Source organism: Rhodnius prolixus, unplaced genomic scaffold, assembly GCF_049639745.1.
Source record: "Rhodnius prolixus isolate KJV_2025 unplaced genomic scaffold, Rpr scaffold_1, whole genome shotgun sequence".
NCBI lineage: Eukaryota > Metazoa > Arthropoda > Insecta > Hemiptera > Reduviidae > Rhodnius > Rhodnius prolixus.
The window spans coordinates 49,852,922-49,869,470 of record NW_027411581.1 but is presented as its reverse complement, the minus strand read 5'-3'; the positions used below and the strand labels follow the sequence as shown (position 1 = coordinate 49,869,470).

At 34.3% G+C, this 16,549-nt stretch overlaps 1 protein-coding gene and 1 long non-coding RNA gene across 2 annotated transcripts; one reads left to right on the top strand and one right to left on the bottom strand.

Moving 5' to 3' along the window:
• The first annotated feature begins 3,958 nt into the window (after nt 1–3,958).
• LOC141461529 (uncharacterized) lies at nt 3,959–7,667 on the top strand. The gene is made up of 3 exons (XM_074142707.1): nt 3,959–4,040; nt 6,896–7,301; nt 7,411–7,667. Exons 1-2 carry the CDS (start codon nt 4,026–4,028, stop codon nt 7,250–7,252), a joined length of 372 nt encoding a protein of 123 aa, XP_073998808.1. The 5' UTR covers nt 3,959–4,025; the 3' UTR covers nt 7,253–7,301; nt 7,411–7,667.
• LOC141461545 (uncharacterized) lies at nt 6,896–11,837 on the bottom strand. The gene is made up of 3 exons (XR_012462974.1): nt 8,414–11,837; nt 7,357–7,457; nt 6,896–7,248 (listed from the first exon to the last, which is right to left on the bottom strand). It is a non-coding gene; the product is annotated as an uncharacterized lncRNA (long non-coding RNA).
• Between the last annotated feature and the right edge of the window lie 4,712 nt (nt 11,838–16,549).

Here is a 16,549-nt window from a genome sequence, read left to right as displayed (position 1 = left end):
TCCTCATTGCAATCTACGCAAAGAGGAGAGGACCTTTTGTTGATCCAGTGTAGATACGATCTGCACACCGCGTGGTTCGCTCTCAGCCTGCTTATTGTCGTAACAGTTCCCGTTAAACCATGATTGTCTAGGTAACTGATCTGCCATAGTTTTATAGAATCTACCTTTATCACCATTATTGTAATCTGTCTGCCATTTTTGTAGTGCTGCTTTTGCAATTATACCCTTGATATCGGTGTGTGGTAATTTATAATTAGCCATTTCCCCACTATTGGTGGCTTCCTTTGCAAGTGTATCAACAATTTCATTCTCTTTTATACCACAATGACCTCTTACCCACAAAACATTAATGCAGACTCCCTTCTCTTTAAAAATGGCAATAGTTTCTACAATCTCTGCGATAATGTGATTCATTCCTGCAGACTGGTTGTGTATGTGATAATTTACACAACGCACTCTGGCTGTCACTAATAATGGTATATTTTTTCTCCGCCAACGAATAAATATATTTTAAAGCCGTTAAAATAGACTTCTATTTCATTTGCCTTCAATTATTAATCATTTTTAGTTTCCCAGCAACCCTCTCATCATTCTTTCTTCGTATTTTTTAATAGCGAAGAGAATTATTCGACAGCTGCAATCTTTTTTTGGGTACGTGGTTAATTTAAAAAATCAATGCAATTTAATGTAACTGTGAAATTCACTTTAATATTTCCATAAGTTTAAAATAACAGAAAATTTCTAATTGAAAAACAAATAGTTCTCTCTAAATTTGGTTGGGATCGCAATGTTCGATAAATGTAATTGATTTTTTTAAAAATTGCTTTATTTTAATTCTATTACGTCATCTTCCGCTGTTTCCTTCATTTTTTAAAAAAATCATTATTCCAACTTGTACCCAATGTAAATGTTGATATGTTGTGGAGAAGATATAGGCATGCAGCCTGAAACCTCCTTTTATATATATTTGTATAAAAAATTTTAAATTGTAAATAAACATTTTCAAATTCAAATTCAAATTATTCCAACTCTAAAGTTAGCTCAATGTCAGCTGGCCTGTTTCTCATTTGAAAAGCTTTGTTTGGAATTGTTTTCAAGCAACAATTCTTGATATAAGCTCGGATTTTGGTGGTAATGACCCAAGGCAGTTGATGCGTTGGAAAAAAAAAAAGAATGGGTTTGGAAGGAGATGAAAGGGGACAGACATCGAGCATGAAGAGGACAAAGAATGGTCTGAAGAGAAGTGATGTTGGAGATAACAGAGGAATAAAACATATATTAAAGGCTATATATTAATTAAAAATTGAAGTTGAGGTCAACGTGTAGGTTGATTAGGAGAAAGAAAGCTGTAATTATGTGATGAAAGAAGATACAGGAATGTTAGGCATCATAGATTTGCAGCAGATGTTTTGTGTTGAAGTCTCACCGCCAGTGAGAAATTAGGTTCCTAAGGAACTAAAATGCAAAGAAAGTTGATGCAGGAAAATAGGTTTATTGGAGGGTAGTTTACAATTTAGATAGTAAACTGGAAGTTATGGGTGTTTATGCTGATTGAATATAATCAAAACAAAAAGAGATTAAGTGATAGGATAAGATTAATGAAATATTAAATTTAAGCTTTGTGGAACTTGGTGTATTTAAAATATGATCTTCAAACACACACAGGCCATGTATTGACCATTTTTTTATTTATTTATGGTACCACAAAATAGATGTTTCAAATGAAACATTACACAAGAATTATTTGCTCATATATACAAAGTTATGTTACAATCTTCATTGTACGTATGTAAAAAAAAATGCACTGAAAAATAGGATAAGTAGAAATCTACCAATGAATTTTTAAAATGACTGGAGGTAAGTGAATAAAGTTTTTTGATTTTTATTACATTGAAATCAGGAGAATTATTTTACTCTCAATAAGTAAAAATTATTCCATCTGAAAAGGATAACGAAAATGCCAACACACTTTTCTTGTTTACTTCCTGGAAGAGGCAATGATAAAATAAGAGAAACAAAGGAAATTGCAAGATGGAAAATGCTTAGTATAAATAAATAACACTGTGAAGGGCCAGAAAAAGCTTTCCAACCAGCTTTTCAAGGTTCGATGGGTCTTTTCGTTTCACATTCCCTTTTTAAATAGAAATAAAATTGAACTTCGGTGTCGATCAATGTTAAACGATGACACTTTTAAATATTTAGCCATTTATTATAAAGTGACAGAAAACTAAAATAAAAAAATAAAAAAAAATATTGGTCTTATCAGACTGTGTCAATTATACAAACATTTCTACTGCTAACTAAACTTTACAAGCATTTCTATTTAATTTTATACTAGCTGCTGGACGGTCTAGAACCAGAACTGCGCCTTTACTTGCACTTTATTTTTGTGCAAAGTAAATAATGTCGCCACATATGGACAGCCTACAGGAGCCGGCATTATTAATTCATACCCTTCAAAATGGGTGAATTATAAATATTCATAGGTTCACCAGGTCAGTCACCTTCTAGACTTGCTAATTTCACCTTCTACACTTGACTGTTGGCTAATATTAAACCTAAATCATGATGGAATGGATGTTTAGTATAATTGATATTGATTTACAGTGATTGGCAGTTACTGCCTTGCCAACTATAGGGTTGAATAGTGTGCTCAACAACATTACTTCGCCTCGCTGCTAAGTAATCTGAAGTTACACCCTTCCTAATCAAAATACACTGTAGATTTAAACCAAGTCCAACATTACTCTGCTTCACCACTTTTTTTTAATATACACACCGAAACATATATTATATTATAATATTTGGTTACGTATAAATTAAAGCCTATTTTTTTGTGGCGGGTTTTATATCCACAAACCAAATTGGTGTGGAAGTACACAGAAGTAGAAGTACTTTAAATCGTCGTTAAAAGAAAACTATTCAACAGATCATGAAAAACATTAACTATCTTATTGTATACCAATATAACGAAACATCTATGCAGGGTCGAAAACTATCCTCTTTACTTGAACATCTCGAGTAAAATCTAAAGAGATACTAAATCTAAAGAGTTAAGTTTTCAGTTGCTTAAATTAATTTCAAATGCAGTAAACGATCTCAAGAAAATCATTAGCACTTACTTCTTTGATTTAAAAGTGCAGTAAAACTGTTTAGTAGGCTGCCTCACTACAACTGACAGTGTGAATTCTTTCCTTTTGAAAGATCGTTTACCAATCATCCGTAAGGGATTCCCTTCGCCTATTGCGCATTATAGATCTACACAAGCTGGATGACCCAGAATAAATAACACAGTGGGACGATTGCCAAATCTAGCATTCAACTTGAATCAAGCCATTAACTCGATTTTACTCACTTGTAGATATTTTTTTTTTTTTTTTAATTAACCATTTATCGAGATAAATATACCGCATAAATAAGCATCTAGTAAAAAAGTGCAAAAGATGTGGTGCAGCTTTTCGCTGGTAACTCTCCGAGATAATTCACAATTACTGAGGAATGAGAGATTTGCAGGCGATAGACAGTGGATAAAATGAAGGTATTTGCAACAAAAGTTGAGAGAAATGAAAGTTATTAGTGAATAAGTATATAAAAAAAATTGCTTTGAACTACTTTAAACAAAAGCAGTTATGTTTTTTGATTCAAGATTCTACTATAGCATCACAATTCTAACTAATTACGAAATATTAGAAGATACTAGTTGTGCCAATTGTACCCACATAATAGTCGCCACTCCGTTTAACTATTGGGCAATTTAACGAAGCGAAAGCACACTAATTTATTCGTGAAGGGTAGGGCCTAAATGCATACACTCACCTGCTACTCCCTCTAAAATATTACTGACAAATAAACTCACCACCAATATGAGGACAACGTGATCTGTTTGTAAAATTAACTAATGTTAAATAGAGATTCACACACAATTGGTCAAAACTAATATTGCCTAAGTGTATAAAAGGTGGACAATAGGCCACTTTTACATCAGTCACTTCTAAGGAATTACCAAGAAAACTACCTCGACAATCATGTTTCGTTTTTGTGTAAGTAAAATGTGTTTATGTTGACTTTGGTGAAAAAAAATCGAAAACTTTTTCAATTTATTGTGTGAGAGATTTTATGGCTTGTATCCGTCTGGTGGGTCCACGTTACCACCAGGAGTAGAACGAGTTTTGTTAGGAGAGGTGTGTTCCAGGGAAATGATTATGAATTGCTAACATTAATAAGTGACTACCTCATTACAACGGCCCAACCTGGTTGGCCAAATACATGCAATTTTTTCTTACCGCAGTTGTTTAGATCGCTTAGAAACTTCAAATCTTTATTAAAGTTAGTTCATTATCAACAAAGATAAATAGCTTATTTTGTTGTCAAAATTACAAAATTACTACTTCTACGTTCGAAATCTATATTTAATGTCTGTGCGAACATTGGCTGTTTAACTTTTCTCTGAACCGATTTGTAATCTTTTGTGGATGTTCTCGTAAAAGCTCCCACGATTTCTTTTAATTTGTATGCCTAATATTTTGATTTAAAACGCTTTTCCAAGTGAAGTTAAGCTCACCTGTCATTTTACATTGTGGAATTCTATAACCTGCTTAAAATGAAAATGTCGTTTTTTCCAGTTTTTGCTTACGTTTTTTCTAGAAATCTATTAGATCTGTTATTACGAAAAAAATACTGTTATAAAAGAGGCTTTGCCCTATATTTTAAAGAAAATTTGGGAATTTTCTTCTATTTTATTTGGGAAAAAGGGAAAAAAATTGTCAAAGTTTGGTGTTTTTCAAAGTTACGCTTTTTCTTGCAGTTTTTGACTATCAACCCTTATACAACTGTCCTACCGGACAGTTTTAATCTTTTGGTATTAAAATGTAATACCAAAAGTCCTTGCTCGAAGAATATCAGTCCTTCGGAAGTGCAACTAAAATGGACGTTTTTTTATTTCGACTTTTCTACACTTTTTTAGGCTGCTGGCAAAAGGTTCCATTTGAACTTAGGTTTGGTCTTAATCTTCCATTTGAAAGGTTTTCTCGAGGTATTCATTGATTTAGAGGCTTCCTGTTCGAGGAGGGACATCTCAAATACTTTTATACCCTGATGAACAAGTGCTTTATTGCCGCTGATTATTTTTTACTAATAAATACTATAAATACAAAAAGGACATCATAAGGTCAGTTAAGGGTTCTAACTAAATTTAGTCTCAATTGAGGAAAGTATTACGATCATTTCAAATTTTTGAAATTGTGTTTCTAACAGAAATATCCATTTTGAGGTCCTCAGAGTCCGAAAAAGTAGTTTCCAGAAATTGGTCACCGTGTGAGTGCTTACAATATATTTCTAAAACTAAAAATTGCAGTTAGATGAAACTTAGACTACGATTTAGCCTCACCACCGAATCCGACAGTAACTTCAACCGCTTTAAAGAATGGATTTTTACATCTTTTTGAGATTTTGAAGAGTTTTTGGGTAACTACTTACAAAAATTTATTGTTCAATTTCTTTACTTTAATTGCTCGTAAAAAGCATAAAGTGAGAATTGCGGATTTTATTTAGAAATTATATAAATTGTAAAAGTAAAGTGTAAGGTGGTATTCACACTTTTCAAAGGATGTGATAATAGTGAAGCCAATATACTTCTCTTTAATAGGGAGTCATTGGGCTGGTTCATTGTATAAGATCTGTACTGGACGTCACTGAAACCGTATACAACGGAAATGAAATTGGGTGAGCAACGTGCATGGAAACGTGAGCTTTATAAATTACTTGTAAAGGTTTTGATAAAATATTGTGACGAGAGATTAGGTAGTGGCCATTTGTTTTCCCCCCAATCGTAATACTTAAAAGACTTGTTTACAAACCACACAGTTAACCACTAGGCCTATCTGCTTGTCTTGTCACAGGGTAGATAAATTAAATACAAATAATAATAGGGAGCCTTATTTACATAAAACTAAACAAAAAAATTCATTTTGCATTAAAAAACCAAAAGTTGTGAATAACGCGACTATTTCTTAACTATTCTAATAAATCTAACTCAAATTTGGTATTTTTGAAACATATTTTACTTGTAATTAATATTATACAGTAGCTAAAAACTATACATTACCATTAGATTAGAGGGAACTGTATTATATTACCATTTTCGTATGAATAGTGAAACTGGAATAATATCTTTTTGGCAGAATCCCAACCTTTTTTCAGACTGAAACATTTGCCACGTTAGGTTGATGGCTTTTCACCTATGGCAGAATACAAGTGCACGAAAGATAGAAGAATGGCAATTTCTTCTGACAGAAAAGTTGTATTAAAAACGGTGATGACGCATATAGTTGTAAAATTTGAAATGGAGTGCCACAAGGGTTTAGAATCCCGTGTGGATCTACATCTGTATTAGGTATCAAAGCAATGGCTTCTAAACAAAGAAGAAATTTACGAAGTGAGAATTATGTATGCGTCAACCCTTGTATCGCGACCAAGTAGAACTGGAAAACCGTCGGAAATGGATATTATGGAAACCTCTTCTACTTGGAGGAGAATCGGTAGTACAGTTTCTGGTAGCCATGTATATTTCCGCAGATCATTTCTTCTTAGCGCAAAAGAAACATTTACAAGAAAGTTGATTGTCTTGGTAATTAAAGGACATTATATCCTAATTAATTTTAATCGTTAAGGGAAAGTTCAAAGCTCTTCGACATCCAAAGCCTGAATGGGCCACATAACTTACGGTGCATCCTCGGAAATCATACAATATGGTTCAAGATCAAAGTACTACCAGGAGGATGAAATTTCCAGGCTAATCTTTGTATCTCGCTTATAGGCAGAGTTCCTAAGGTCAGGTACCAGAACATTTTAGCAAACAATTATGAAAAATCTTTATTTTATCACGTCTGTTTGGCAGGTTGTCCTATGCAGCTTAATAGCTTGCAGTGTTGCCGCACCATCATTAGTCGCAGCTCCTTCACTAGTTGCAGCACCGTTAGCTGCAGCGCCGGCGCCAATTGTAACAGCTCACAGTTCACAGGTAGTTGCAAGAAATTTCAATGCAGCTGTTGCACCGGTAGTGCCTGCATTAGCTGCTTACACCGCACCAGCCGCAGTAGCAGCAGCACCTGTAGCTGCTCCGTTTGCTGCATATTCCGCTGCATATTCTGCTGCATATCCAGCTGCATATCCAGCTGCATATCCAGCTGCTTACTCAGCTGCATATCCTGCTACATATCCTGCAGCGTACACAGCACCAGCCTACGTATTCTGATTAAATAAATTCATCTTTGTTAGCTAAGACGGACTGTATATTTGTATAGGTAATATTTTTATTATAATAAAATTATTACAATAAAAATTTGTCTTATTACAAACCACTCAGAAATGCTAGGAGGGTATCTGATCCTAATATGTCTCTTTTCTTCCCAGCCTCAACTGCAGGTCCATTATACAGATCATCCTTACGAAGCAGCCACCTTTAAAATTAAAAGAAACCACTGAGCTTCAAGCAATAAATTCCCTAAACTTTCTCTTGAGATCCGGCTCTCCAAACCTTGGGATTTCCCAAGAGTTCTTGGGGTTTACTATGGACAGAGTAACAATTAGGGAGAGAAGATACTTCAGACTTCTTTGTCTTATTAATAATAACAACAATAAAAGAAACTTGGGTAAATTGAACAAAAGAATTTCCCTAACTAGTGTAATTATTAAATCCTAGATTTATCCACAATTTCGGAATGAGTATTTAGATTAATGAAACAAATTAAGAAACATTACATAGGTGCTCTGATTTTTTGTTTCTGGCATACTTTGTTACAGAGTACGGAAAAAACACATTTCTTGATATTACAATTTCTCCAAAAAACGTTAGTGACATTTGAAATTATCGCATAATAGAAACATATTGTTTGCTGAAGACACGGAGGTAAAGTACGTCAGAGCGAGACAATGTAACCTTGAAGGTCAGCAGACAGAGAGCGAAGGTCAGTCACTAACCTTTAGTAAGTTTTATCTACTTGATCAAGTGAATTTCCTTATAGGGAACCAGCCAATACTAAGTAGCTACCTCTCCTGTTAAAAGCACTAATTACTCTTCCATGCTCCAAAGGTTGCATATGTTATTATGAAGTATGCACCAAAAAGTTGCACCGACCAAAAGATGCAAACACAGATACAGAATTAAATTTCCTCGTTTTAATCCAAGTGGTAAATAGAATATACTACGTTGAAGAGATCAACAATACATTCAGTGAAGGAATAAACTTTTGCCGACTGTGAGTGGTGTCCTGAGGAAGAAAGTTTTGAAGGATTCTTGGAAAAAAGTTTACTTTGAATTCTCAGATTGGTCGTAACACAAAATTTATTAGTTCTTGTTGACATTCTTATGAATTTTAACTTGCTTCAACCATAACTTGTACTTCACTTTACATACCATGTATGTATCCTTGGAGTAGCGCTCCTTCCTTAAAGCATTCTTCCCGTCCACACAGACCATTCTAAGCTCCATCAACTTTATTACTGGAAAAAATGTTATTTTACAGCAAAGGATTCCTCAGTAATGAGTAAGCTCATGGAAACTTTAGAATGAAAGCTAGTGAGATCTTTCTGACATTAACTTTTTACAACTATGTACTTATGTTGCATAATTATCCTACCTGACTTGAAATTTAAGCTACTATAAGATACTTCTTATAGAAGTTTTTATTTGTTTTCTTACCGAAAGTAAAAAATAAACATTTTTGGGATTCCGGAAACAAGAGATGACTCTGTCTGCTATATGCGGTAAGAGTAGATTTTGAATAAAGTACTAAATACATTGAGAAGGATAACTCTGGATGTTATGTTGAAGAGATCTGCGGCACAAAGTTAAGGGTCCCCCGGGTGGGTATTGAAAGGGTTTAACACACGAGGACTGTATACGTATCTCACTATACACATGCAAACCAGATACATATTTACTTACCCACTCACACATAGGAGCGAACGGCAGTATGGCTGCCTGGCCAGGATGGCGATGACGGCTCAATGGTTCAACACACACCGCAACTCTTCTTCCTCATACCACTCATCACACCTTATCTCTACCGTCGCGAGAACAACCCATTGTTAGACTATGACGTCACTTCGAACTCATTCCATGTTCACTACTACCAGGGCATTGTGCGCGGGATTCGACTAGAGAGCTGCATAGTTTTTACAACCATCGAGCTCTGTTAAATAAATATAGCGCACTTGTCTTATTTAATATTTGATCAATTTATTTTATGTTAAATTTAAATAATTATTTGAGGTTAAAAAAGGGAAATAGCCATCAGAAAGTTTTATTATAATCAATAACTCCAATAATCAATATATAATAAATCAATAATTGTATAAACAGCAACAGTTGCGACTGATAATCTCTTCCATGTTCTGCGGGAAATCCAAAAGTTAAGCATTGATATATGTTGGAAGCGAAGCAGGAGAAACAAGAAACAAAGCATCCTGAACGTACCAAGAGCAAAATTATTGCAATTTCATAATTATTTTTTGTTTAAATTTGAATTAAAAGTAGACTTTTTCCTTTAACCATTTGACGTTTAATCAATCCTTATAGTTTTTAGACTGAAGATTAAGATTGGAAAACGGGACGGGACCTATGCCCCACGGCACCGCAGCCACTAGAGGCTTATTGTGCCTTCCCCTTTTGAGTCTAACAGTTGAAGCCTCCCCTTCTAAAAAGGTTGAAGACTTTCCCTACTAGTTCTTTTTGCGCTACAATCTCCTTTGGTCTCAACGTGATCGGACGAGATCTCTCTTTTAGACGGAAAGTTTTTGTTAAGAAGAGTTTTTTTTTTTAATTTATTTGTAATTTACAATCTGTATTGTATACAATCAGTAAATGAGAAGAGTATGATTGATAAATGAGTAACTGGTGCTGGAAGAGCAGGAGGAGAGAAACTACCCAGCGGTAGCACTCTCTATATGAGAGAGGAGAATGTGAGGAGGAGAGTGTGAGGAGAAGAATAAAAGGAGGAGAGAGGAGAGATAGGAGAATAATGATTTCTAAATCATCTGAAGACCCATCTTCAGCCTACAAGGAAGTCGCGGGGACTATTCAGTCGGCGAGGATTATTAGGGATGTCAGAGGAAGCGAGAGGCAGTACAAGAGGATTAGAACTAGTCGAAAGAGTAGTTTGGAATTTTTGGTATTTTGTCTTGGCGAGTTGGTCTATGAAGGGAATGTTAAGGTCGTTGTGAAGAGTGAGCTTAGTCACGTAGAAAGGATCGTCAGCTATCTGTCGGAGGAGTTTTGACTGAAATGTTTGTACTGTCCGTATGTTTGTAGGTTTGACTGAACCCGACAGCTCTAGTCCGTAAGTCCACATAGGTTTGAGAATAGTGTTGAATATTAAGCGTTTGAGTTCAATGGGTAATTTAGAGCGTCGTCCAAAAAGTCTGTAAAGTAGTTTCGCACGTTTTGTCGTTGCTTGTCTTTTAAGGTCTAGTGTGAGGGTTCCACGTAAGTCGTTTGTCTATGTAGAGCCCAAGGTAGCGCACCAGATCTGTACAAGGAAGAGGATTGCTGTTGAAGAGGTCCCGCCGGACAGTAAACGTGGCATGCTGGCATTTCTGTGGGTTCATTTTAATCGGCCACTTCTTTGCCCAGGATTCTATTTTATGTAAGTGTGTCTGTAACTTGTATGAAGCTGATGAAGGATGTGTACTTGTAGCTAGTATGGCTGTGTCGTCTGCATTTGTACAGAGTATTGTAGAGGGTTGTACAGGTATGTCTGATGTGTATACTGTATAGAGAACGGGGCCAAGTATACTCCCCTGTGTTAAGAAGAGTAATGAGTAATAACAACTAATTCCAAACCCGAGATTTACGAGGGTCCTGCCAAGAAGCACTAAAATTGGCACCCTTAAGACAAATGATCTTAGTATATTCCTTCATCTAAAACTGTCTGCTGAAACATGTGTCCTTGAAGGTCAGTCCATCTGACAGTGCCACGAAATGCCCACCTTTGATTCTTGCATTCCCATCAGGGACCAAATTATTGATTATTTCGTTTTTGCTTTGTTTTATTTTCATTTTTTCTGTCTCCTTGTCTTATATATCCCATGTAAATCTTGCAGGAAGGGCCTAATAATATTATAGATCAATTCTTCAATTATAATGTAAAAATCTGAAGCCCCAAATATATATATCTAGCTAATTTTTAATGAGTTTGTACAAAACTATAATAAATTATTGTAAAAATTAATAAATTTTCAAATAACTTATAACAAATATTACCTCCATTAAAGAATAAAACCATATTTAAGGAACACGAGACCAAGATTTGGTTGGCGTGTAGGCAGGAGACTCGAGTCACATGTTGGAACGCACGTTTTACAGCCTATTCCAGCCATGCAGCCTGTCTTGTTCTTTAGTAACTTCTCCCACTGGACACGGGTGAGTAGTCAAGGGTGGTAAAGAAGAAACAATTCTTATATTTTATAACTTTCTTTTTATGCATATATTTTCTTCTACGATTCCAGTGGCAAAAGCTGGCTTCATTTTATTTAACTAGAACGTCAGGCTCTTTAAAAGTTAATGATCGTAAGAAACTTTTAACGTAGACTTTAATTATTTTCTTTTTCTATGCGTGGGTTGAAATTAAAACCACGGCGTAGGATGCATATGGAAATGCCATTTTCGTGGCACAAAAAAGGCTTCAATTAATATTAAGATATCGTGAAAAACAAGGCCTCTTGTATTATATGTGTTATATGTTAAGATTCAAGTGCTTATGAACGAAAAGGAGCTGAGATGATAGAAATTTGAAGACAAGTAACAGAAATATATTGCTTTAAGATGAAATATAAAATCATTTCTTAAATATTAGTTATTACTGCACACCTGCTGGAAGCGTAGCTCCCTTCGTGATCATCATGAGACAAGGTCAAATGTTTGAGAAAGTGTTTATATTAATAAGGAAATTTTACGAAAATATTCAATAATATTCTCGGTAAGGAACCTCACCTAAATCATGGAGTTGATCTGAACTGCTTTAAACTTTTAATAAGGATGATGTTGACTCCAAAAAAAAACTAGAGGGGTGCATCTTTTTTAGATTCTATTGATAACAATTTGACTTAAGTAATGAGCACCCATCTTGTTAATTAATTGGATAGATTTGGTAAATCATTTAGTTGAAGAGCATAACAGATTTTAACCGATGAAGTGGTTGTATTTGCAGCATATTTTCAGTAATAGCTTTGATTTCTGATCAAGTACTAAGAAAAGAAAACGAAAAAGTACACGCGATCTCCTTTTTGAGTAAAATTTCAATCTCTTGAGCAAAACTACTGTGCGGATGGTGCCAGACATTTAAACAATTATAGGAAAGTTTGTATTGTATAGGTACAGTTAAAAAAAAGAATTGCCGATCAGTTTACTAGAGAACTAGAACCAGAACCAGAATGTCTTACAAGGGGTACCGTTCTCGACTCTGTTCCTATGTTTATAATGATGTAGACAAGTAATGATCTCTATAATTTTGCAAATATACATTCAGAAGTGGTGTATCCACTTCGTTATTCACAAGATGTAGCAGTATTGATTTCTCGTAGAATTGTAAGTGCGCAATGGAAATTGGAAGATATAAAACGAGTAACTAGTGAAAACTATTGGACGTTAATAGTTTATAAGTTAGCATAAACAAAACTAAAAATTGTTATGATTAAGATTAATGTCCTGAAGACAAGACTAAAAACTCCATTCTCCTTTACAAAATTACCCTTCTGGAAATAGTCTTCCGCTTTGGGCAGCCAGAAATGATAAAGAAAGCTTTGTCGCATCCAGTATTGTTAATGATGGTTCCTTAAAAAAGACGGTCTGTTTGTAAAGCGCTAAAATAAAACTTTTCGATAGTTGTGATAAATTTGGTTTGCTTTTCTCTTAGATAATAGAATCTAGATCAAGTTGAAGCAGAGTGTAAACTAAATTCTTGAAATCCTTATAACAATTGGCATCTGAGAGCTCCCAATTATTTCACCAGATGGCCATCAATTGCTAAATATGTATAATAAGCTTTTCCAAAACATGTACAAAATACAATCGGTGTTTATCATAAATAGTATTGATTATGACTGGCTACGGCTGTTACAAAATGTAACTCAGTTAAATCAAAGTAAGAGCCAAATTTTGTATGATGATGAAACTTTTTTTTTTATTTATCCTTTTAATGAAATTTACACCTGTACCCACAGGGGCACAATAAGTAAATGAGGTAAATGTATGTATACAGTATCGTGGCACACTTGTATGACGGTCATCCAGTGATGGCCGCCATTAGTCACCCAGTTGGTCACGGGGCCAACGGCGCCTCAGCCGTCTTCGAGGATTGGAGGGTAGCATAGTTGTAGACAAGTTTGCAGCTAAAGGGTAGGGATGAAATGAGAGATTTTAATGAAAATTTTTATATTGGATTTTGGCAAGTTCGGAGATGAGTGGAATTTGGAGATCTGTATGTATTGGGTGGTTGTTAACATAGAATGGAGCGTCTACTATGTGGCGGAGTATTTTGGATTGGAGTGTTTGCAGTCTATTGATGATGGATTTTTTAGCTGTTCCGTAAAGTTCGAGTCCGTAAGTCCATATTGGTGTGAGAAGAGCTGTATAGAGCTGTCGAGTAGTCTGGCTAGAAGTTTGTATCGTTTGTTTAGTTCGGTACGTTTAAGTCTCGTATGGGGGTTCCAGGTAAGTCTCTTGTCTAGGTACATTCCAAGGTACCGCACATGGTCGGCTGGTGGGATAGGTGTATGATGTAAGAAGACAGGTGGTAGAGTTTGTCGTTTGAGTGTGAAGACTATGTATTTAGACTTAGTTGGGTCAATTTTTATACGCCAGTTTTCTAACCAAGGTTCTATTGAGTGAAGGTGGGACTGTATATGAAACTTATGTGAACAAATTGTACCTTTGTAACTTTATAAAATGAGAATTATCAAAACATTACAATAAATAATCAGTTTAATTTGTATTTAAAATTTGATCTCTTGAAATAAAAAGACTAAAGGGGTTTCCCCATTTAAGAAGCGTGTGACTGAGGCTTTAAGCTTCACCTCAATAATGTTGTCTCAATTTCAGAAACAACCGTGCAAAAACTTAGTTCTGTTCATAGGCTGCAACTTTCACATTTTTTGGAATTAGCCTCCTCTGCTTTCATGATGCTAAACCATGAAAGTAATGCTGAATAAAATTGATTGATGATCTGTCTGGCATTGTATTTATGAACGTTATTGCATTTAACATAATGAAATATCAAGTATATAAGCTTCCTTTTCAGCACAAAACTAGAAGCAGTTAAGTGAACGCAGGCAAAAACAAAAAAGAAAGAAGCAGACTCATCAGATGAGGTGCTTTAAAAGGTTGGAAAGAGTTGCTGCTACATCATTACCAAACAATCTAAATGGGGTTCTGTGGGCACATTGAAAATACAGGCAGAAAAATTACATAAGACATACAGAGATTTTATTTATAGTTTACTCAAGTGATATAACTTGAAATAATTTTAAATATAACAAAGCTATCCTATTTTTTTTTTTTATCCAAAATTAATTTAGTTTTTTTTTTTTTTTTGGAAAATTTTTGATGATGATGGTGGGGAATCATACTGTGAGACCAATGAAATAAAATTTACTCTTACAAGATTATAATTAATCATCAGTTTACATATCAGAGATGTACGAGAAACAAAATTGATTTTAATAAAAAAGCACTAATTTGTAAAATATAATTTTTGGTCAGTCCATTTTCTTTAAAGTAAAAAATTGATAAGTCCTGTGAATTATGGTCGTTAAACCGTCCAATACCCTGAAATACCACTTTACACTTAAGCGTGCTTTTATCCCGTCTTTCAAACTGTCTAAAATGAAGTTTTTAGAGAAACTATTTGAATAAAAAGTCATAAATCTATATGTACGCAATGAGTTTAAGTTCAAAATCGGCAAAAAAAAATAGGAAAACTTAACGAGTTTATTTATTTAATAATTGTAATCTCCAAATAAGGAGGCGCTGAAAGATATTTTCTCAAACAGGCACTTTGTATCCGAACGGCGGCACTTTATTTACCCTCATAAACCTACAATAATTAATCAATTCATTAGTCTGCTTATGCAACATAAGCTAATGTTATTAAACAATTGATATCAGAAATCGTTTAAATAAAGGAAATGTATAATTCCCACGCACCAGTTCATACCACATTATACGTATGATTGTCACAACCATAATTGTATTATATTAGTACCTATAAGTTGCAACTCGCTTTGGATGCTTTGTAACTGAAAATTATCTAAAGGAAAAACAAATGAACAAATAATTTAATGGCAAATCAATGCTTGTTCAATTATCATAAAACTAATTATGTGTTTTAAAATCAGCAAACCAGCTAGTTTCTTTTCTTTTTACTTTTAAAATTGAACACTTCTTAGAGTAAACGACAACCTTGTTACATTTTGTCTTTCTATTTAAGACCACTTTTAAAAAGGAAAAGATTACCATTATTAATTTGATTATTGTTGAATTGTAAGATGATGAAATAGAAGTGCATATTTTAACACATATTATTAAAAATATTGAAAGGAAATTAAATTATTAGATATTCATTCTGTAGCCTAAGCATCGTGAGCGATGATTGTATGCACTCATCACTAACTAGGAACTTTCTGTAGGCATACAAGGCGGTTTTTCATTTCGTAGACGTGAGTACGCCAAAAGCCACTTGCTAAAAATACTTTTTTTTGTACTTCAAGTGAAAATTAAAACTACTAACTTATTGCACATTATTTAAAAGATATCTAAGACGCAGGGGAGGATCAAAATTAGAAAAGTCAAAGAAAACGATTTCAAGAATATGGTCAATAGCGTAGAAAGTAACAAGGCAAAGAAAGATATTAAAACCTCAAATAAAATAAAATAATAATAAATTCAATCAAACATAATAACTTTTGTATAAGATGTTTCCATTTGAATTTACACAACATTAATGGAAACCTCACCATTCTATTATAAAAAATACACGTGTTGCCACGCGTTCAAATAAGAATTTTTTTGTATCAGTAAACGATGTTTTATTTTATTTGTATTTAAAACGCGTCAACCTCTGAGGTTATTGGCGCCCGGTGCTTTTTTTAGTGGTTTGCCAACCTCCGGATAGTGAACTGTAAGAAACAAACTATAAGGAAAAGAAAATTTAAGGGCCAACAGCTGGATTCGAACCCGGGATCTATTTTTTTTTTCTTGTTACAAAGCGTCGAAAGCAAGTTGTAACAGATACGTACTAACATACTTCTAATGTGTAAATAGAACACAATTATGTTATTCTTTTACATTATATAGTATGACAATCATATAATGTGTAGAGAGAGAAGGTAGATATGCATATTGTCTTGGTGCGTGGGAATTATACCGACTAATCCGAGATGAGATTCACTGTTAAGCTAGCTAACAACTTTCACTCTTAGCTGGTTTCACTAGATTTGGGCTGGAGAGTTTATAAGAGAACGATCGATTCCAGAGTGTAATATTTTCCAAACTCTA